General features: G+C 39.2%; 1 protein-coding gene across 4 annotated transcripts in view; it reads right to left on the minus strand.

Annotated features, from left to right (window-relative positions):
• Positions 1-22,604, minus strand: part of SMARCAD1 (SWI/SNF-related, matrix-associated actin-dependent regulator of chromatin, subfamily a, containing DEAD/H box 1) — a 42,125-nt gene that overhangs the window by 2,562 nt on the left and 16,959 nt on the right. Inside the window, exons 6-21 of one of the 4 annotated variants that reach the window (XM_048303458.1) lie at positions 21,865-21,953; positions 19,828-19,917; positions 19,114-19,198; positions 17,262-17,653; positions 10,308-10,510; positions 8,978-9,068; positions 7,679-7,778; positions 6,114-6,173; positions 5,840-5,915; positions 5,264-5,399; positions 4,100-4,237; positions 3,695-3,787; positions 3,148-3,265; positions 2,786-2,907; positions 1,461-1,649; positions 504-622 (exon numbers count right to left, since the gene is read on the minus strand). In XM_048303458.1, the coding sequence (XP_048159415.1) occupies positions 504-622; positions 1,461-1,649; positions 2,786-2,907; positions 3,148-3,265; positions 3,695-3,787; positions 4,100-4,237; positions 5,264-5,399; positions 5,840-5,915; positions 6,114-6,173; positions 7,679-7,778; positions 8,978-9,068; positions 10,308-10,510; positions 17,262-17,653; positions 19,114-19,198; positions 19,828-19,917; positions 21,865-21,953 (2,101 nt within the window). The other 3 variants (XM_048303457.1, XM_048303460.1, XM_048303461.1) reach the window with 3 other exon arrangements.

Genomic DNA, 22,604 nt, shown 5'->3' on the forward strand with positions numbered 1-22,604 from the left:
GGAAGTAACACCACAGCAAGAATGACAGTTTTTTGAAATGAAGGAAAAAGCATCCAAAAAAATCTTCAAAAATTCTTGAGACAGAAACCAGCATAGCTCAAACACAAGAAAAGCACTGCAACGTTTTCAGCTACAGAGACAGGCAGAATGGTTTGTCCTAGAGAAACAAAAGGGTTTATCTGCCTATTGTAAAAGAGATACACTCTACTTGCAAGGAATAGCTACAGCAATTACGGCATGTTGACACGCGAACGAAACACATCAGGAACTGCTGAAGATGGCTGATTTCCATGGCCAAGACTGTAACCCCACCATCTAAACCCCATCTTTCAGCCTTACTCTTCCTAAGGTGATCTGAAATTCAACATTAAACGCCTTCCATAGACAGTGTCCAGCAGCCACAGACTTTTATACATTGAAAAACAAAGGTAAAGGTCTGAAGTCACCTCCCCTTCTCCAACACATTCACTTTCTCTCTCTCATTTTTGGCAAGAGTCACATACCGCTCAGAAATCTGCGTTTTTCCATCCAGCCTAATGTATCTGTGTTGCCAGTGTTTTAGGAAAACTTCCAAGATGTCCAGCATCATAGTGAACTGGCTAAACAACACAACTCTGTCACCCTAGAAAAGACAAAGCAAAGCAAAAATGTAAAACATGTCAACTATCAACTACAGAAATTCTTTATCGGTGCAAATATCCGATTTTTACTTTCACTGAATCCATTTTCCAAAATCAAAGACTAAGCTGAAATTCATCAAGTCCAGATTGACTTTCAGTAAAGATTCCATATCCAGTCTTTCTGCTGCATTAACTCACTGTCATTGCACTAATATTTTAATTACTTTGTACCTTCGTGACTCAAGCAAATGACATTTCAAATGCATAAATGACCCATTACTCCATCCAGAAACATCAAACTATTTTCATTCAAAACATGCAATATTTCAATTTAATATAGAGAGTAGCCCTGTTTTGTCTGAAATAATCAGATACACAGCACCCACATGTGCAAATTCAGGATACTCTGAAACATTACAGCACATGTTTTTTTGTAAAATAAACCTGCTTGAATCTCAGGGCAGGACTTAAAGCATGGGGCCACTTCTTACCCTTCCACTAGCCTTTACATTATTCTAATGTAATACAATCTTATTCAATTGCCAAGAGAAGGTCCAAGTCCCTGAGGTGTGAAAATGATGCAAATCCCCATATACTGATAAAGTAGTTAACCTGGGCTGAATATTCTGAAACTTGGAAAACTGGGAAAGTTTATTTCAGCGGTCTCTAAAGTGATGTGCATACTCAGGGCTGCACATTAAAAGTTGTAAGTGTTGCTTTGCAAATTACGTTGTAATACTCCACAGCAAAGCAACTGGGTTGCATAGAGAGCTGGCAGATATTAACCAGTTATTTAGAGCCACTCTTTAGTCAGGAAAAAGCTTCAGCCATCTGCAATACCTTCTCTTTAAGGTCGGAGAGAATGCGTTCCAGTGCTCTAAACTTTCCAGAATCCAGGATCTGATCCATGTCTAACGTGAAGTCACTGATGTGAGAATATTGCTTACAAAGCACATGCAGCTCAAAATCTGTCATTACTGTCATATCTTCAAAGATAAGGTCAGGGTTAGCATCACAATGTGTGGGTTCCTATTAGCAAAAATGAAGGGAAATAATGCAATACACAATCTCACCAGAGAACTAAAAACAAAGCCACCACACAGTAACATCCATAATCTCTGAAAAAAAAGTAACACTCCTAGACATGGACAAATGCTAGAGCATGGCTCACGCAAGCAACAGAAGATGAACTCTCAGCTTCACGTTTATAGGAGAGGATAATTACTTCACAGTTTAGCTTTCACAAGCACTTGTACTGCCAAAAACTTAAGAAGGATATGCTCAACCTCCATAGCAATTACCTACTTCCCATCAAGCCCTAAGACCTTTTACCCTTTTATCAGACCTCTTCCCCTGAAGACACATTGCCTAAAAGGGAGGTCCAATCTTTGGGTAGATGGCAGAAGACATGGGAAGCCCAGCCCAAGATGTAGGGTGGGTAGAGGGATGCCATGCCTGGAAGAAAGAGGAAAAAAAAGCCACATCTGGAGAGTATGATGGTATAAGTGGTAACAAAAAGGGACAAAAATCCTTCATAAACCACTGGGTCACTTCTTGCTTCTCCCCAACCTTGTCTGGCTTAATTTTAAAACAAAGCGGAAGACTACTCAAAGCCAGCTCCAACTTTTTTAGAGCACCTGCTGCACACAGATTTTTTTATTTTCTATTTTAGAAAGAAGCAACAATTTTCCCCAAGCTCCTCAGGCATTAACCCCAGACAAATCACAAAAAAAAAAAAAAAATATCCTTATCAGATCAATACTTTTATGCCTTCCCTATTTTAGTTCTGTACAATCTAGATTTCTTGCTACTCAGAAAGCTACTAAACTCAAGTGCCTACCTAAGATTTTTTCCATAAACACTTTGGCTTTAAATTTTGGGGTGGAGGGAAGAGGTGCTAAGGGGGAGCTAATGAAAAGGAGATGACTCCAGACCCACAACTGTTCTCTCCGTTCTAATGATACAAAAATCAGCTTTAAATACATACAGGGATTGATTAGAGCACTGGATAGATGAAGAGGAATAAAAAGTAGCAACAATGAATTAAGTTTGGCAAAGACACACTTTTCACCAGAAGTCTGACAAGAAAACAAACAAACAAAGAAACAAGTTTGCATTAGAAATTCTGAGAAATGAAGGATCGCTTCTGAATCTCATCCTCTTACCTTGAGCATAAGTGTGGACATTGTCCTGAGTTTGTCATTCGTGTAATACTGACGATGCAAAAGAGGGTGATTGGCCATTTTTCTAAGTTGCATCATTGCATTTCCCATATCAGAATTTTTCTCTGTAAACAAAGAAGGAATCTTTGTACTACTACTGAAAATAACTATCTCTCAGCAGAGCTTTATTTGCAAGAACTCAGTTTGAAAATTCACCTATTACCTGAACTTCAGAAAAATTCATAGAAAGGATATAGACAGTGTATGAGCATTAGACATTTCTACAAAGCAAAGACTTTGTAGTCACATTCAACACGTCTCAGCATGAAAAAAATCCACAAAAAGGAAACGCAGCCCTTACATACCATTACTGTTAATAGTTTTCTTGAGCTTGTTTAAGAGAGCAAAGTACAGTTGTTCCTGTTTCTCAGACATGGCACAAAGTTCAATGAGATCTTTTTTGGGAGGTAGTTGTTTAAGGACCTGACAAAAAAAAAGATACCAGATAAAACCTGTACTGTTGTGAATCATCAGTAATTCTGCACCGTCTCACAGCTGTTAAGACACTCTGTTCATTCTCCTCATCCCAGCTCCTTTCACTGCTTGCAACTTCACTAACTCGGTTAGCAATTCAACTCCCATCTTGACTTGGATTATACATCAACCTCCCCACCAAGTAATATGGTCTGCACACTCCAGAACTGCATGAAATAATATTATATGCAATGCCTGGAATCTACTCCCCTGCTAATCAGAGTTACCCTCTTCAGACCACTGAAGTCTGCAAGCACCCATTAACGTTTTTTTAAGATCAGTAAGTAATTTCACCTCATATTATACTCAAAGATTGGTCTCAAATATTATCAGGCTTTTTGATAACACAAACCCATCATTTTAAAGGTAAAATGTTACCTCATCTTTTACTCTTCTCAAGATGAATGGTTTTATTATCTGCTTTGCATGTGCAATTCTCTCCTTCTCATATATGCTTTGTTCTTCAGCACTCTTCTAAGGAAAACATTGAAAGAATTCAATTCAAGTGTTAAGCTTTCAGCTGCAACACCACCACCTTAATTTCTCTAACTTGAAAACCCCAGCCAAAACAGACATAATTGACCTGACCACTAGTATTCCAAGATATCCTGTTACAAGATATTTTAATTTAGATGGTTTATTCAATTGTTTCATTTTCTAGATTTTCAAAGTCACATTACCTGTTTCCATAAGATACCAATAAAACAGAAGTTATGCAGCAACAGCAATCTTCCAGCAAAAAGAAAAGAAGTTATTTTCAATAAGAGAATTCACAATACTCACTGTTTTTGAGGAGAACATCCTTCGAATTTCACTTGTGCTACTGCTGAACATATGAGGCATGACAAAGTTCAAGAGGGACATCAATTCCAACAAATTATTTTGAACCGGAGTCCCCGTTAGCAGCAAGCGATTCTTGGCCTGTTTGTCCAAAGTGGAAAGAGCAGCGAGAAACATTCATCAAACAGACTAAAAACTATTATTGGCAAAAAAACCACAGCTATGGAGAAGTGAGAAAATAAGCTTAGTTTAAATTATAACTATTTAAACTTATTATATATTTGGAACTCATGGAGTAATTTCCCTGTTAAGTGAACAAAACTGTTTACAGAACTGTGGGTAACTGTGCACCAATTTAAGACAATTAAAAAAAACATTCCTGGATCTATTAGGCTTTTTCTCGATTGTTCTGTCTGGGCTTTGTTTTGGTTGTTGTTGTTGGGTTTTTTTTTGTTGTTTGGGCTTTTTTCTTCCTCTTAATGACTGTTAGTTGTTGCACCCATATCAAGTTCTCTAATGTCATACAGTACTTATGCACAAGTTTTGAATTTCAAGTACAAGCAGGTTTCATTGCTTAAAGATCAGCTCTTTAAAAATGCTTTTGATGAAAAATTTTGAAAAATAAGTTTCAATAAGTGATCTTAAGTTTATTATTATTGTATGAATACTACAGTGCTAGATCATAATATTCAGAGAAAGAGCTGTACTCAAATCTTTTGCAAGAGTCTGCTGACTCAGGCTGCAAGCCACAAGAAAAAGTAGTTTCCAGCCAGCTCTTCTCGCAGAGCTCTATTAGAGCAGGTCCTGAAATACTACAATGGTTCAGCACAAGTAACCAAAAAAAGTAGCATCTTTAAAATCTTTACTACTACGGGATATAACTGGGAATCTGCTGAACACTGAAACTCAAGCACTACCATCATTGAAATGATGCTGCAGGAAATTTATTACATTTCTTTGGGAGCTTATCTCCCTGCAAGAGTTCACAGTGCAGGAGCCACTCCTTAGACCACACCAACACTTAAATCCACTTGCATACTGCAGTTTCTCTAAAATTATATGTATATGAACTTTACAGTTAATATTCTATTTTCCCCCTGCTTGTAACTACAAAACAGAAAACCCAGGAGCTGTCCCCTCTAACCCAGCAAAAACAAAACCTCTTACATTAATTGTCATGAGGTGCTGGTAGCGGACAGAACTCATGTTCTTGAGCATATGACCTTCATCAAAAATTGCATAGTTAAGCTTCAGCCTGCGGAACAGTCCTCGATCATCTGAGCTGCTGATTGCAGAGTTGTACCTGTCAGCGACAAATATCACTTGCATTTAGTCCCTCTCTGAAAATGAATGTACTGTTACTGTAATCAAATTAAATTCTCTAATATTGTTAAGAGTTATGGAGAGAGTGCATGAGGGGCAGTAAAACTGCCTGGTTTACTTGACTGAAGTAACCAACCATAACACAGTTTATTACTGGCAAATGATTACAGTTTACTTGATGAGCGAATGCTCTCAGTAACACTTTCTAAAAATCTGCTAAAGCCTATTACAATGTAATATTATCTATACATGCTGACAGACACATATCTGTAACACCTATGACACAGTATCTCTTACACAATAATAAAACCCTAGTTAACTATTACCTGAAACCCAACTCCTAGAACTGTCTGGTTTCTTGTACCACTAGAGGTCAGCAGGACCTCACTAAAACTCCGTAGTTTTTTTTACTGTACTTACGTAGTCACAATCACATTGAAATCAACAACTTTATTATGAATGTCCACCCTGAGATGTTTCCTGTCTTCTTGGGATCCTTCAGAAGGACAAAACATAAAATGAGTAAAATTACATATATTTATATACATGCAACAATTAAAGATGCACTCATCAATAAATCTGTGTACTTAAACAACTGTCTTAAAACAACACTTTCATGAGCAATTCAGCTTTTCTTAGACTGACCGCACAAGCAATTGTATTACTGGATTCATTTCTTAAATGGATTCCTCACCATAATAAAAAAGGACATTCAGTTCAGGACACCACAGATGAACTTCTCTTATCCAGTTATCTGTAAGACAACATTAAAACAAAACCCAAGTCATTTATACTTTATTATGTCTTAAAGTTTCACACCTCAGCATTAAACCAAACATCTGATTTCAATGCAAATCCCTTTAAATTCTCCTGAAGGTTAAGAAACACTCTGTCTTTAAACTGGAAAACTGGTAATACGTAAGAAACTGAACCAACCCCAACTGGGCTTTTGCTAACTCTTAACCAGCTTGCACTTTAAACCCCTAAAGAAACAGGTCTTGCACACTCTGTAACCACCTGTGAAATAAATACAATGTTTAACTTTGCAACTCGATTTCCTCCCTAGACAGTTAATTCCTCAGAAAGCACATCACTTCATCTGCCAGTACTTGCCTCCAGAAGTATGTCATCAGGAGAGACGGTGCCTCTGGGAGCAGGCAGGGGAGCCTGACAAGCCGGGTGTGCAGCTCCAGGTGCGCAGCAGCACAGTGGCCACAGGCAACATTACTGTGCTCAAGGGGAAGCTGCTTGACAGCCAACACAACTGCTGACCCCCAACCGCAGCAGAAGGGAGACCCTGCTAAATGCCACTTGGGAATGGGCTGGACCCAAATCAGGGCTGAGGAGACGCCTCCAGAAAAGCGTCAGGAAAGCTGCCAGTAGACTGCACTGCCCAGGCACTGGCAACCAGCCACTACAGTTCGGACTCTAAGACTGACTTCAGGAAAAGCACCTTCGTTCACATACTTAGTACACCTCAGGTTTTAAGTAATATATGCATTATTAAGAGTTGTTTTTAAAAAGGGAGCTCCAGTGGCGTTTGAAAGCACACTAAAAATAGAGATTTCAAACTTAAGTTGAACAACTGGAAACTTTTCTGATGTGTCAAGAGAAATTTCTGAAGCCCAAGTAAGTATTTTATATTAAAAGCAGCATTTACTTTCTAAATTCAACTTGTTACTTTCTCCTTTCATTCAAAAATACCCAAATTTAACTCCATCAAGAACCATTTTCTACTCAACTTCATCAACTTTGCTGACATTTCATTCCACCATACTCTTCCTACTTTCAACTGAGGCCATAAAACAATGAGAACACTCAACTAGAAGACAGACAGCCTCATCATTTTGGGATTTTCATCTGCTTTGACAGATGCTGCGCAGTAAAGAGGAAAAAAGACAGTGAATGTTTAAAATGTCATGAAACCTAACCCTAAGCACAGCCTGAAGACTAGGAAGTTCAGCCAACATTCAGTAAGTAAAGAGATTACTTGGCTACACAAGTTCAAACTGTAACAAGCAGCTTTATTTTTTTCGAAGCATACAGATCATCTAAAAAAGTTCCATGCTAAATCTAATTAATTCAGAACAAGCATGCCTGCAGTATGGTCTGCATTCCAATTCAGATCACCTAAGGAGTTGAGTACCACCATAAAAAAACCCAAGTTTTCCTTCATTAAATTATATTTGCTTTACAGTATGTCCATGATTGGTCTGGGGTTTTTTTCTAACAAAAATATTTTTGAAGCCTGTAACTTACCTAACGTTGAAGCTGGCACAACTATCAAATGGGGACCTCTATTGCCCTCTTGGTAGAGATAAGCCAGAAATGCAATAGCTTGAATTGTTTTTCCTAAGCCCTAAGAGAAAACAAATCCATTTACACAATCTGTAGGACATAAAAGTGTTTTGTACACATAAGACAGCTACAGTGTAGTGAAGGCCCAATAAATATTAGAACTTTGATATGAAAATTTGTTCTGTTCAGCTAATTTTAGAGAAGACAATTCCTCCTTAAGTAGAACCTCAGTCAAACTTCATTATCATTTCAGCTCAATATTTGAACAAGGATTCATCTTTTCCATTTACGAAGTTTTTCATTTTAGTTCAATATCATCCCTCAAATCATGGTCAAAAATGTACCTTCCTGAACCAATGGTGCACAAAAATGATTACTTGGAAACTAAACATTTATTTCCATTTGAGCCAGTTGTACAAAGGATATTCCAGCTATTTCTGAAGTAGAATTTAATATGCAAATCAGATTTAAGATAAGCCTACATTTCCACCAACACTCACTCTTCCTGTTTTCTACATCATGAATTTAAAAATTTCGTGTATCTACCACAGAACACACACATTCTTACTAACATGAAACATAGAGAAGTTGAGAAACACTGCCTAACTCATAGCAAGGCAAACCAATGCTTTCATTCATGGTTCATGAGAAGATGAACAGCAGCCAGGATTAAAACAACAGACCACAAATTCAGCAGCTGCATCACTAAGATTTTTCTGCTGTACAACTATGGGTGGTGTCAGCACTCAACAAAACCTCAAACCCATAAGCTTGTCTCTCTCTTTGCCCAAAGTTGATGGGGAGTGTCATGAAAAGAGATGGTGGAAATGCTGCTTCTGGAGAAGCACTGAATGTTTCCACCCATTTAATTTTTCCTGTATTATTATCTGCCTGTTTTGAAACTGATGGAGAAATGGAGAAAACAGGTGCTCACTACACTAAATGCTGGACAAGTAGAATGAATTTTATTTTGGGTCCAGGAGCTGTTAAAATCCATGGTTTGAAAACAACCTGTTGTGGTAGAAACTGGCTCCACTGCATCAGAAGACACCATGTGACTTGTAATTGTCAGTGTCCACAAATTTTAGGCTACTTTTGATTTTCAAATGGAAAGAAGGAGTTCAGCAGCTTCTAAGATCTTGGAGAACTATTTGCAATTTAAGATTACTTATAATCTGCTTTAGGTTTCTTAGGCAAGGATTTAACAAAGCCTTTTTTGCAAAATTTTAATCATTCTTAAATAAGCTGTTTGACACTCACCATTTCATCAGCCAAGATGCCATTCAATCCGTGTTTATACAGCAGTGCTAACCAATTCAAACCAATCTTCTGATATGGCTTCAGTTTCAAACTGTTAAAAATAGTCAAGCTTATTACCACCTTTTATTTGTTTCTCCATGAAACACAACTTTACACTTATGGTAATCACCGAATGGCAAGTTTAACATTGCCTTTATTTTAATGCCTTCCAGATCTCCTTGTGTAATGAAAACCACAAACTTTATTAATCAGTCACCTGTACACAAACTGAGTTGCTTGCATTTTCATAGACCTAAAATGATCAAAGTGAGTAACACAAGAAATACTTTTCTTCTACAATCAGTGATACACAACCAGATAAAAGCAGCTACAGAATCACTCTTTTTTAAAATACACCATGAATTAAGTGGCATTTTGCAGCTGCATTCCTAATTTTGCTCTGTTGTACAATTACTGTTTGTGTCAGCACCAAAGAAAAACCCAAACCTAAACATACAACGCACAAAGCACACTCAACAGCACGTCACCCAGTCCAGCACTTTTTCCAAAGAAGAAATGTCACTGACGTTCTTCCTCCAAAGACTTCTTGCTTCCTCCCAGGTTTTATTCTCACATACATGAGAATCCTTTTGCTGTTTACTTGTAACAACACCCAACTCTAATTCAAGCTGCTACTTTGGCCAATCCCACTACAAGCCTATGCTTCCTAACCCTTAGGATAATGCCCTCCACCATATCCATATCCATATCCATTTCCATTCCTCCTAAGCTCTCTCTTTACTCCTAATATCTATTTGGAGAACCTTTCCAATTTTGAAATAAATCCTCGCCCACAACACATCCCTGCTGCTACTCCCACTGGATACAGAGTTTCAGATTACTTTGCACATCTGAACTTCCTGACCAAGGTCTTTCATCCAGCTGATAAACCTTCCCAGTTTGCTCAGATTTGTTCCAATTTAGCATCTTTGAAATCTAATCCCATTTGAAATCTGTCCCCTGTTACAGAAGCAGGTTTGTTTGGACTTTTATTTGAAATAAGTTGACAACTCATGATTCCATTGCTTAAGGTTGGCTGTTAAATTCACCAGAAACTGCAGGAAATAAAACACTGTTATAATTTATGTTCTTATCCTGCTCACCAGCTTTCCTGATACACTTAAAAAATCTGTTAGATTCTCGCAAGTGTTGCACATCACTGTTTAGCTCACTGAGAGTTAAGTATGAAAAATCTGCAACTCTACTTTCAGAAACTACATTTTTGAAAATCCCAGTCTTCAAGTACACCTCATTGTCCAACACCCTTATAAAGCATAAAAATGAGAGATACCTGCGATTCAGAATGGAGGGTTGCTCTATGTTCCATCCACATCCTCCATCTCCAGTAATCCTGGTTACCTGTTTTGTCAGTTTATTGGAAATGTCTTCACATTTATTCATGAGCTTTAGAACCACATCCCTCTCCTTCAGCAGTATCTTGCAGTTCCACACTATATCTTCTGACAAACCAGTAGTCTTTGTCATTTTTGTAAACTGCAAAATGATTAAAAAAAATTCTGTGAGTAGTGGTAATAGCAGCAAAGGTGCTGCAGTGAAAATCCACAGCTGCTGCAGGCAGTAATTCAAGTAGGAGACAGCAACAGCATTTCCATCTTCTCTCAAAACTTCAAATACTCCTTACACCTGGCCCACTGCAAACTGTGTGAATCCACACTGAAGGTCATCACTGCAGCTCCCCACAGTGCAAGAGATAAATTCTCTGAAGAGTTTCTAATGTAAAATGCAGGCACTTTAAACTCAAAATCCTCAACAGGAGGCAACATACAGTGCAAAGCCAGCTTTGAAGGCCAGGCACACTAACAGAACAAAACCCCAAAAGGAAGGAAAAAAAAACACTCATTCTCATTAAGATGCCCTTTTAAACAAACCCTATTAGATACTAAAGATGTAGGATGTAAGCATAACGTAGGCATCAAGGCAAACAAATGAACCTATAACGAAGGTTACTACATTTCACTATGGGTCTGTCTGGGGCTCAGCATTACTTGGTTCCAGTTCTAACTCCACCACAAAGGGCACATTCAAACTAGACTTAGGCATATGGGGAAAAAAAAAAAAAAAAAAAAAAAAAAAGAAAGAACGATAAGAAGTTTCCCAAAACTACACCAGGTTTTCTGTGGCCACCAAGTACTGACAGGACAGAGAAGCCTTACTTCTACCACTTGCTTCCTCAAGTCCACACTAGTTACTTTGTATTTCCTTCCTCTAAACTTCAGATCTTCATCTCAGTATGAATATTCTACATGTCTGAGCCAAGCAGCCTGAAGCTGTGTCAAAACAGGCCCTTCAGGCCCATCAATTTCTCCTGAATTCTATGTAGTGCCATCTGCAGAAAGTGTAAAACCTACCACTAAATATGTTTCTGGGGTAATATTTATAATGACAGTATTTTCACAAGTAGTTATCCCTATTTCACTGTAAAGAACAGATACCTTTTTTTGTTTGTTAATGGATTTAAAGAATTGAAGAATACAAGATGCTTTGGATTTGCCATTCTTATATTAAAACAGAGGTAATTTTCACACAGAGTTTTCTGAATTTTAGATCAGGGAGCTGTTAAAATTTACCACAAGACTCCATATGCATATATCCTCCAAGAATTCCTTCCATAAAAAAGGAGTCATATGATCCAGTTATTATGTGTTAAGCAACTCACCAATTTTGCCACATTGCAGAGTAAAAGCAAGTTTTGTTACAGTGAAGAGTGTAACCAGATTGAATTTACAATAAAATAAAATTTTAAAAACAGCTTTCATTAGAAAAATATTGAAAAAATAAATGGAGTGAGGCAATTACAGTTGGGGGATATGTTTGTTTTGTTTCTGTTTTTTCCATTTTAAACAAACCCCAGAAAGTTTACCAACACTCATAGGTTAGACCAGGCTAAAATGCACATGTCAACACCTGCAAAGTTTTCTAAATAGACACCTCTATTTAGAAATAAAAAAGAACACAGTTTTTAATAGGTGTCTACAAAAATTCAAAATTTGTTTTGATGCCTAAAGCTTTGGTTGGCATGAATAAAAATCCTGTAATCCATAAGTAAAGTTGTGGAGAATTGAGCCATCTGTTATTAAAAGAAATGGTATTGTTTCATGTCAGCACATTAACATCAACGTCCAAGTTGCAACAAGAAATACTTCAGCCACTGGTTTGCATGTGAAACACAGGGTGTTACCCTGCTCAGAACACAAAGCAGATCCACGGGTGGCCTTTGCTTTCTAGAGGTTCTGACACCCTCCCAAGTTCACCTTTTTTCAAATGAGGCCCAAAAATGTGAGACCATCACGGAAACTGAACCCATGAGCTTCCACGGCACACCTGGAATTGCCACACCAGCATACTCTGCTTGGGCTTACTTTACACCACTTGCAAGATGATCTAGGCTCTCACTTTAATGCCTAAGGGTGAAAGGCTCAGCCTCAATCAACAAACTCCAGTCGCACTGTTAAGCAGTTTTCCTTTTCTAACCTGATGCATTTGCTGCTTCCCTTCAGCTGGCTTTGGTGCAAGGCGGTTGTGGAGTTTGGGTTTTGTGGCAGTTTGTACATGCGCAGCCAAACAAAATGAGATGACAAAAAAGCTGGAGCTACCTTCGCTTGAGTCTGTATCTCCTAGCTCATATACTGCTGCAGTGTACAGAATATGATGGAGAAATACATCCACCACTGACAGCTCAGTTCTCCCATTCCCCCAGAAGTGATGTGCTATGTCAGCATTTCTATGTAACACTTTCCATCAGCTTTACTTGTGCGTATTCTGTAAGAATTTCTACAGACATTTTTTAAACCACAGTCTTTAAATGCTAAACAAGACAGCTTATTTTGTGACAGAGTAATACTGTGAATGACAAAAATGAGAGGATACAGCAAATCTCACAGAGATACATATATTTTTACACTAAAAGGAAATTCAAATAGGTAACAGTTATACACCTTAAAAATAAGAAGCTGAACAGCATTAAACCCTCTCCAGTTCCTCTCCAGCTTTTACCAGAGCCAGCAGGAAATTGCATTGGGCACACACAGCAGGCCAAGGAACAGACCACCACCCCAGACCCCAACACCCCAGCTGAGCTCCTCTGGGAGCCAGTCTTGGCTCTGCCTTCATTCCTTGGCACACACTGAACCCTGTTGGAACCCTGGGTTCTGAGAATTTCAGCCTTTCAGTGCTGAGAGGCAGTGATCCTCAGAAACACACTGTATTCGATCCAAAACCCTGGGAAAAGCTTCCTAAATTGTGTGATAACACTGAGGCTGTTGCTGTGTAATTAAAAGTTATATCACTGGGTGAAATATGCAGAAATGTAGAAAATTAGGTTTAGAGGATATAGGTAATAATAGGTTGCAATATGGAGGATTTTGGGTGTGGATTTATGTCTTCTTCTTTCTCTTTCTTCTTCATAAATCTAGGGATTATGGTATTGGTTCAGAAGTTCCGCACCACAGGACATGAGAAGTTAGTAATTGGATTGTAAGTAAAAACATATTACTTAGCATTTCATAATTGGTTAATTTAGACTTCAAAAAACCTTGGAAGTGAGAACTCATGGCCATTTTCCACCCTGCCAACTAAGAGGCACACACTGTGCAGCTGTATTACTGATAAGATATAATAAACAACTAAGTCCGAACAAGAATTCTTGATCTCCTGCATTTAAATTCGAACTCTGAGTAAAAGAACTCGAAATACAAAAACAGAGAAAACCAATAAACCCATGCAGGTACTGCCCTTACATGACTGTGCTCTCAGCCTCTCTGCTGAGAAATGGTGCTGAGTGCTGCAGTTTCCAACACTGGTCAATGCCACAGTTTGGAAAACAGAGCACTGTTAAAATATAATTAAGCACCAACAAGATTTTAGAGGAGTGAGGACGGGGCGAAGGGCAATTGGTGCCCAGAAGTTCTTCCACCAAGGAAAGAAACCATGCTGTCTGCTGGCCCACAATGTGTGCCAGTGGGGCATCACCGGGACCTCAAAGCAAACAGGAGAGAGAGGTGAAAAGCCAACACAGGGGATTGAGGGGGGACCTCACTGCAGTTACAAGTTCCTCACAAGGAGAACTGGAGAGGCAGACACTGATCTCTTCTCTGTGGTGACCAAGGACAGGACCTGAAGGAATGGCCTGAAGCTGTGTCAGAGGAGGTTTAGGTTCGGTATCAGGAAAAGGTTCTTCACCCAGAAGGTGACTGGGCACTGGAATAGGAGCCTCATGGAAATGGTCACAGTACCAAGCCTGACAGAATTCAAGAAGCACTTGGACAATGCTCTCAGGCACACGGTTCATGGGGCTGTCCTGTTCCGGGCTACAGGAGTTGGGCTTTGATACCCTTATGGGTTCCCTCCAACTCAGAATTTCTAATACTCTGTGAAAAGACCCACCAGGAGAGGAGGTCTCTCTTAACAGCTGTTGGTTTACTACCTCATGTCTGTCTAGAGGAGGTATAGAGCATAAAGCCAGCACATAGCAGGCCTGCACTGAGAGAGAAAAACATGGCTGTGCCTCTTGCACAAGATCTATGTAACATAAGACAGCAGACCTAGACAATGGGAGGTGAACTTTTCTCTCCACCCTGTCCTGCAGCTTGGTCTGATCCTTTGCTTCACCTTCCCCTCCACAGATGACGACACTCTTGGAGCTCATTCCTGCCCCTCCTCCTGGATGTCACAGCCATGCTTTTCTGCTGACCATCCTTTAGTATGTCTACCACTCATCTGCTCCTCCTGTGTTCTAATGCCCAATTCCCAGCAGTGCAGGGCTGCCCCTCATGATCTCCCATCTGCCCATCACACCTCCTCTTATATCTCAGCTCCGTGCTTGGGCTTTGCAGAAGCACCTGGGCCCACCCTTCCAAAGCCTCTGCCTCAGGAAGCAGTGTGCAGTTTTAGGTTGTGAATATGACAAGCACTGAGAGAGGTGCTCTCAGAAAACACATCCCAATTTCTTTTGTTACCTACTACTTTCCCTATGCACACGACGTACTCTGGAGAGAGGGCACCAGTCCTTGCACACTGCACACCTTGCTCACTTCTCCAAGGAGACAGACACATAAAGCCTCAAGGACATATCCAAGTACTCTTTATGCAAGTTGGTGTTTGAGAGGAGGTTCTCCCAGCCAGTCGTGTCCAGCACTGAAGACTGGATAAAACTACCCTCCTGGAAAATGTACTTAATCTACAGTGTAGGCACTTCTAAACTGCCATATAAATTAATCTTTGTGAGCAAGGACAATTTCAGCTCTCTCCATTTATTTTGAGAGCCACGTCCGCTGAATTATTTTCTATGTATTTCAAACATTCCTAGATCAAGTTAAACATTTGTCTGAAATATCTACTCCAAAGAATAAGTATTTCCAAGTGTTCTTATTAACCTTATGAGCTTATGAAATTAATTTAAATCCTCTTGGAAACAAAATAGCTTAGTCCGACTTAAAAAGATTGTCTAGAATAAAAAAAAAGGCATTCTCATTTGTGTTTTCCTGGAATAAAACAGTCAATTTACAAAACAGCAGGCTTTAGTTTTAATCTCAGGCTTAGAGTCTTAATATCTTCCTCAATTCTAATAATGAACAAGTGGTAACAACTTGTAGTGCTTTACATTGTGTTACACAAGATACCATTACAGTAAAAAGAGACCTTAAAACTAAGCCAATTTCTTTAATGCTGTAACTGAATCAGCTCTCTCCATTATTCTAACCACTCTTATTAATTGGTAGGAGAAACACTGGATTACTGAGCTACTGGATCTTTATAAACAATTAAAGCCACACTGATACAAAACATCTGCTAAAATCTGCTGCAAATCACTTCTATTCTGGGCAAGTATTCACAATACTACATGAACATGTGGCTGCTGACAGCAGCAATCTTCATGAAAGACAAATTTTGAATTCAAACAGGCCCATGCAGCTTTTTTTTTTTTTCAACTGTAAAATATTTTACACAGAGAAGAGCAGAAGAGCCCTGTAGCAAATACTTCTGCAAAGAATTAAGCTCAGGCAAAATCCAACAAGTTTAGAAAGGAATAGCTGCACGACAGATGTTCTGTGAGACGCCAAAGGCTTGGGGCAAAACGGATTTCTTTTGCAGCATACCTGTACCTTGTATTTTTTTGAAGTATCGTCCTCTTGTCTCGCCCCCCCCCCCCCCCCCCCCCCCCCCACCTTGCAACAAAACAAAGATCATTTTGTTTTCCTTAAAATTCTTTTTTGTATCCCTTACTGTTTTGTGGTAAAATATTTCACACACAGGATAATAAATGTTATTGTTTTACACATATTGAAGAAGTTCTTGCATATGTCAGTGGGGGGGGGGGTGTTTCAGAATGCACACTGATGAAAAAAACACCAATTACTTTGTAAAAAGGCCTATGCACAGTTACTGCTCTAAAATCCAAAGCACTAATAAATTAAATCAAGACAATCTGCTGTAATGCACTTCAAATTTCTTACCAGCACATTGCTCTTAGCAGGTTTGATGTCTTGCAGTTAACTGAAACTGTATGAATGTGAAGTCTACAAAAAAGCCGTGGTAAACATCTGAAAGTAACAACGCAGCGACAGTAGATAATGTACTTACCCACAGATATCCTTGTCCCTTCTGTGGTGGATTGTGGCTTAGCCTTCTCCTGCTTTACCTTTCATTAACAAAAACACAGCAGCTCACTCCACTAAAAATGGCTGCATTGCTTAGCTAGCAAAACCATGCTAGACACTAAGTTGCAGTAGAATAAAGGCACAAAAGAAGAAGAAAAAAAAAGAGAACGACCATTTCTTGCCTGAAACTGAAAATATCCATGCTGGCTTCTTCAATCATGGAGCTATCCTGGAAGCTGCTGCTGCTACACAAGCGTCTGCAGTAAAGGTCCTGCCACGTTCTGCCCTCCTGCATGTGTTTTCAGCTACAAGAGCTCAGAACAGGCTAGCAAACACCTCCTTCTTAAGTGAAAGCTCCAATTTCTCCTTCTGCTGTGAAATCAACCAACTTTCTATGCTTACAGAGTGAGTGACAGTAATGTCAGCCAATCAGCTTGAGTTTTCCAGAAAAATCACCCCTTAATTCATTCAAAATCAGGTCATATGACACTATTTGAAACGCTATTGGCTTAGGAGGAACATAGAATTTTAGCCTAATGAGGATAAGGCCACCCATCTAAGCCTCTCTAGGCTGAAGCCACCTTGACTCTAGGCAGGCTGGGGATAGGAAAGGAAGAATGCAGACCTACCAGAGCCTCCCAGCTGTTAAAGGGCCGGAGTGCTATTATCTTCTGAGCCTTTTTCTGAGAACACTGGGGAATCAGAGTCAGTTCGCTCAGGGAAGCATCCTGCAGGAAGCTGAGGATTTTCGCTTTGTAGCCATCCTCCATCACTTCATCACCGCTGCTGTAGTCCTCATCCAGGGAGCTGCCGCCATCTTCGGAAGCGGACTCGTCCTCCATGTGTTCTGTTTCTCTTTTAGCGCTCCAAATGCTCCTTTTGCCTTTGTCCTTTTTCTGAAAGCCGTTCTGCTCTTTCTCAGAAAATTTCTGCTTTGTCTTCTCTTTACTCTCATCACTTTTGCTCTCGGTGGAGGCTTCACTCCAGTCAACAACTTTCCTTTTGGGAGGAAATTCTATGCCTAAGCATGCAACACAGAAGGCAACAAGTCAATGCGTATTGGTTAAGGGCTGGTGCAAACACAAGTTGTTCTTCCAAAATAAAACCTAGAGATCTGTAAAACACAATTCTAGTATTTAATACACAAAAACTCAACAGCAGGTGTTATGAAAAGAAAAGCAAATCTGTATAAAACATGTAAATAGCTCCAACTGTGAGTGTAGGATAAGAAAAGCTAATTTGTATAATGCTCAAATAGGAGAAGGTTTTAAGTATCTTAAAACAGAGATGATGAACATAATGTAATATTTGTGAGCTACAGAAGCTCTGAGGTAAGAGCAAACTGTTAAGAACTCTGATGTATCCTTAAGATGAGATACTGGTCCCACTGCACTTGACTGCAGAGACGTTAATTCTGCTGATTTGAGAAAACAATCCTTTTTTTCACCAAGAAAATGATCTATTTTTTCCTTTTTAATGCATTATAGTACAGTATTAGAGATGGGACAACGAAAACATGCACTTGTTAAAAAAACTCAAAGAATGAGGCATCTCCAACCAAAATAACTCAGCTGTCAGAACAGCTGAAACAAAAGTTATTTAGCAAAGCACAAGCAAGTCGTTTTCAGAAGTGCCTTGCATGGGTTTTGATTCCCTCACTGGAAGCCAGCACTTGCAGTGTAGAAGTTTCTCTTCTGCCCAGTCCCAGCTTGCTACTGACTGAATCCAACCCTGACATCTGCCTTCTCAGAAGCAGCAGTAAGGACTCAACTTCCTGAGTACTGATAGCTCTCTCCACTTGTAAATAACTCAATTAAGAACTCTGCCCTATCCCAAGAACACTTAAATAGCTGATACAGAAAAGCATGCACATATCTGACAGCTGTGTAACACACTGAAAAGTAATCAATTCATTAAATAGTAGTTATAACTCGCAGATTTACTTGGAATCACTGGGTTTGCTCCCTGCCACATTTGAAGTACTGGTATTTACGGATGGGTTGCATAATTCAAGGCCTATTTCTAGTATGTTTCTCTCCTAGAATACATTTTACAAGGACAAAATAGCATATATCACTTGTTACCTATGCAGTTATCTGCAATTACTGGTTTAGAAACCAGTAATTTACAAATTAGTCCAGTTAAAAAACAAGCTTATTTTTAAACAAGCAGGAAGGGAGCAGGTATCAGCTTTGACATTTATCAAAATATATTTTAAGATATACCCATAGGTAATTAAAACTTTTTATGCCTACCTGTATTAGCAGGACAAAGAGATTTATCCCTACTTACAGAGCAAAAGATAAAAATACAGACAAATTTATTTTCCTTCTTTTATCCTCCCTGTAATACTAATTTCAAGTACAAGTGCAAGTTTCTAGGCATGTTGCTGTCAGGACTGTCATTGCTGGACATTCAAAAGTATTTGTATCACAAGTCTGTTTTGTCTCAGGATAAAATGAATTATAAATCTGTCTTTACCCTCCTCATCGTCTGCAAATATTTTCAGGGCTTCCAGTGCATCATGAAACACCCAGTTATGTTCCTGAAGTACCTCTCTCAGCTCCTAGTGAAAAATAAGACATTTGGCATTGTGGTGAGATAAGCACAAGCTAAATTACTGTGCCTAATAACACCAGGCAAAGAAAACCCCTGAATTTCAAAATCAGGCGATTCAAAATAAAGGAAATCAAAAGGAGAAAACCCTTCAGTTAATCTTTACACACTCAGTTTAGGCAGAGCTGCGCTCCACTTGTGAGAAGTGTAAGAACACACGTGAACAGGCTTTGCTTCCAACAGTTTAAAGCTCAGTACTTGATGAGCAGTCGCTGAGAATCATCAGATACTAAACTAAAACAAAGTGAATGATACATTTAGCAGCCTGGGGGAGAAGAGTGAGAGAGGGAGGGATCACTTCCCCTTGCATTATTATAAAAAGTCATCAAATTTGACTATGCTAGGCCTGTCATAGGGCCAGAAATGTAGGAAGAGAAGTTCTGTATAGTCCTAACCACATCCCACTGCTCTCAGTTCAGGACAAGCTACATTCTAAAAGGAGGAACAGCAAAAACCTTCCTACCCTGGGCTCGTTCCAAAATTGCTGCTGGTAAAAGAAGTGTTTCATATGGACTATCAACAGCTGCAGTTTTCTTAAGAAGTCAAAACCTGATGTGCCATAGGGATACATCAGCTCACCTCCTTATCCAATCCAGGGAATGTACCTTGCAACTTCTTCACAAGCATCTCTTGCCTCTCCCATTGTCTTTTGGGTTCTGAGTCATCCAGCTATGTTAAAGAAAGGTAGGTTTAATATAAAATACAACTACAGAAACAGAAGAAAACCTCATCAATATTGCTTATCCTTTAAAGAGCTACTCTAAATGACAAAAGCACATAAGACAAATTCAAGTTGAAGTGATTCCTCATACATAGTCAATGATCAAAGAAAGACCAAAACTGTCATAAACATAGAAAATGCCTTCCATCACAAAAACTGGAACTCTTTGCTTGATAAGCATACACAGTGCCAAGTTCTATACCAAAAGACAGTTAATTTAGAATGGTCTAGTTTATATTGCTTTAAAATCAAAAATTGTTAGTAATTCTAGATGATTTTAAGGCAGAAGAAGTCAAGGTTAGCAATCAGATTAGATTACTAAGCACGCACTGTTTAACCCACCAAAGCCTATGAACATGTCAAATGGTGTGCTTATATTAAGATTGATGGGTTAAAAAATCCCCAAATATTATGTCACAGCATCATGGAGTCACATCAAAGACTGGTAAAACTTTTCATCAACAATAGCTTCACTAACAGCTACTATCAGCCTGCAAAATGGAAGTTAACAAGTGCCAAAACTTCCACAGGCCACAAGCTGCTCTGCTTTGTACTCACCACACCAGTGACAGTGTGGTGTGTTTTATCAGAAAATCCAGTTTCTTCCTAGAGCTTTGAATGCGAAGTGGTTACAGAGCTACTTGTCTACAGCAGAGATACCAGCAGGCTGGATCAATGTTTACTTTGCGGAAGGAGCACAAACCAGATCACCCAGAGGCACTCTGAGTAACAGAGGACATCATTCCTTTCCTCAGTGAGCCTACAGTGTCACTAAGACAGCAGCTACAGTCCATAGAATAGCTGCCCAAGTATGCTCTGGTCTTGAGAACCAGAGGGAAAAGCAAGACTAAAAAAAAACCCTGCAAGTTCTCACTATAGTTCTCTGTAATGAGTTCTAAAAACCCATGTTCCACATTTGTTTTTTCCAATTCTTCCCCTCTTAATTGTAATGAAACTCTCAAGAACAGAAAACAGGTTGATACATGAAACCAGGTCCAATGAAGCATTGTTTGCTAGGCTGGCTGGTTAAAAATTCACTAAAGCCTCCTTTCATAACCAAACCCAGGGTTTTGGTGAGGAGAAACACAAGCCCAACTCAAATCTCTCTTTCAGGAAGAAGGGGACTAAACTAAAAGAGTAGTAGCCTTTTTGCTTTAATGGAAAACCGTGTTTTCTTTATTTGGTTCTGTCTGAGGACAACATTAGCCTAAATTTCAACACAGTCACCCTCCTTCATGCAGCCTCCAGCACTTATGCAGAATTTCCTTTCTCTACGTAAGTGGCTATCAAGGATGCCTGCTGGGATGCCTGGGAGATGGCCTCATGACAGCACTGTAGGACTGTGCAAATCTGCCAAATACCATCCTGAATAGCCCAGGATCATGACACAGTTCCCATTTATTAGCAGAGGTCAAAGTAGTCAGTCCTTTAAATGTAACCAATTCATTATTTTTAAAGATTTTTTTAAGTCATAGTTTCAAATATATAAGCAACATTACTTCTGTAACAAAGAATAGCAGTAGCAGAAGATATTAACTTCATGTGCTTGAGGAAATACAAGGAATGACCTGAGGAGGCAAAGCGATCCAAAGCCTGTAATTCCCACTGATGTTCACAAAAACTGAATGGTACTCAGAGCCTCACATACTGCTGCCTGCCTTCAACCACTTCCCCAAAGCAGTGAACTGGCTGGTGTGATACAAATCCACAAGCACTAAAGAACAAAGCAGGTAATTCCATTCAAAATACCGACAACAAAAAAAGTACAAAAAATCTCATTCAGATGGCAAGGTCTGATTTAACCGGATTTTCTGATAAAACACACCACCGTCACTGACCAAGTCAGGTAATTCAGTTTATTTTACAATGCATAAAGAGAAAAACACAGTACTTACATAACTAGCTTTTGACTTTTTTGCAACTTGCTGATTTTTGGTTTTGCAATTTGTGGGAGAATCTCTTAGTTTCCTTTTAGCAGAGGCAGCTTCAAAAAGAAGTGAGATGGAAGAGAAGATTTAGCTCCTTTTGTTAAGTTCACCCCATAACAGCAGGATATTTCAACTACCACAACAATCTAGTAGCTACTCGTTACCTGCACAGTGTTTACCAGTCTCCATAACAGTTTCCTACCACAGACCACAGATACACTGAAACTTGAAACAAAGCAGCTGCTTGAATGTACAGGTTTATTTATCTCTAAGTTTTCTTTAGCAGTCTGGCAATTAAGCAAGTAATTACCTCACATACAACAATGGAAATAGCATTTTATTATTCTTTTTTCATAACTAACTGCAACATGCTTTTACACACAAGTTGCATAAAGGTGTATCTGTCTCTGTTTTTATTCAAGCTGGTATTTCTCCCAGGCTGAACCCCATCTGTGTGCTGGATTATGTACATCACTGCCGATCTGGAAAGGCTGATGACTGATTTCTGGCTCAGATGCACACTGGAGCAGTTACCAAATGCTTTTCAACATTAAATCCAGACGTCTGAAAGAAAACTATGCATATTAAGTCTGTGATAACCTTATCACTTACAAATAGTCCACATGAGCTGTAACTTTCTGACTATCTTGAGCCCTGGTGATTGTCAGGAGATTATCATCTCAGCATTAAGGCCTGCCCAGCCAGGT

The sequence above is a fragment of the Corvus hawaiiensis genome, chromosome 5 (assembly GCF_020740725.1).
Source record: "Corvus hawaiiensis isolate bCorHaw1 chromosome 5, bCorHaw1.pri.cur, whole genome shotgun sequence".
Classification (NCBI taxonomy): Eukaryota; Metazoa; Chordata; class Aves; order Passeriformes; family Corvidae; genus Corvus; species Corvus hawaiiensis.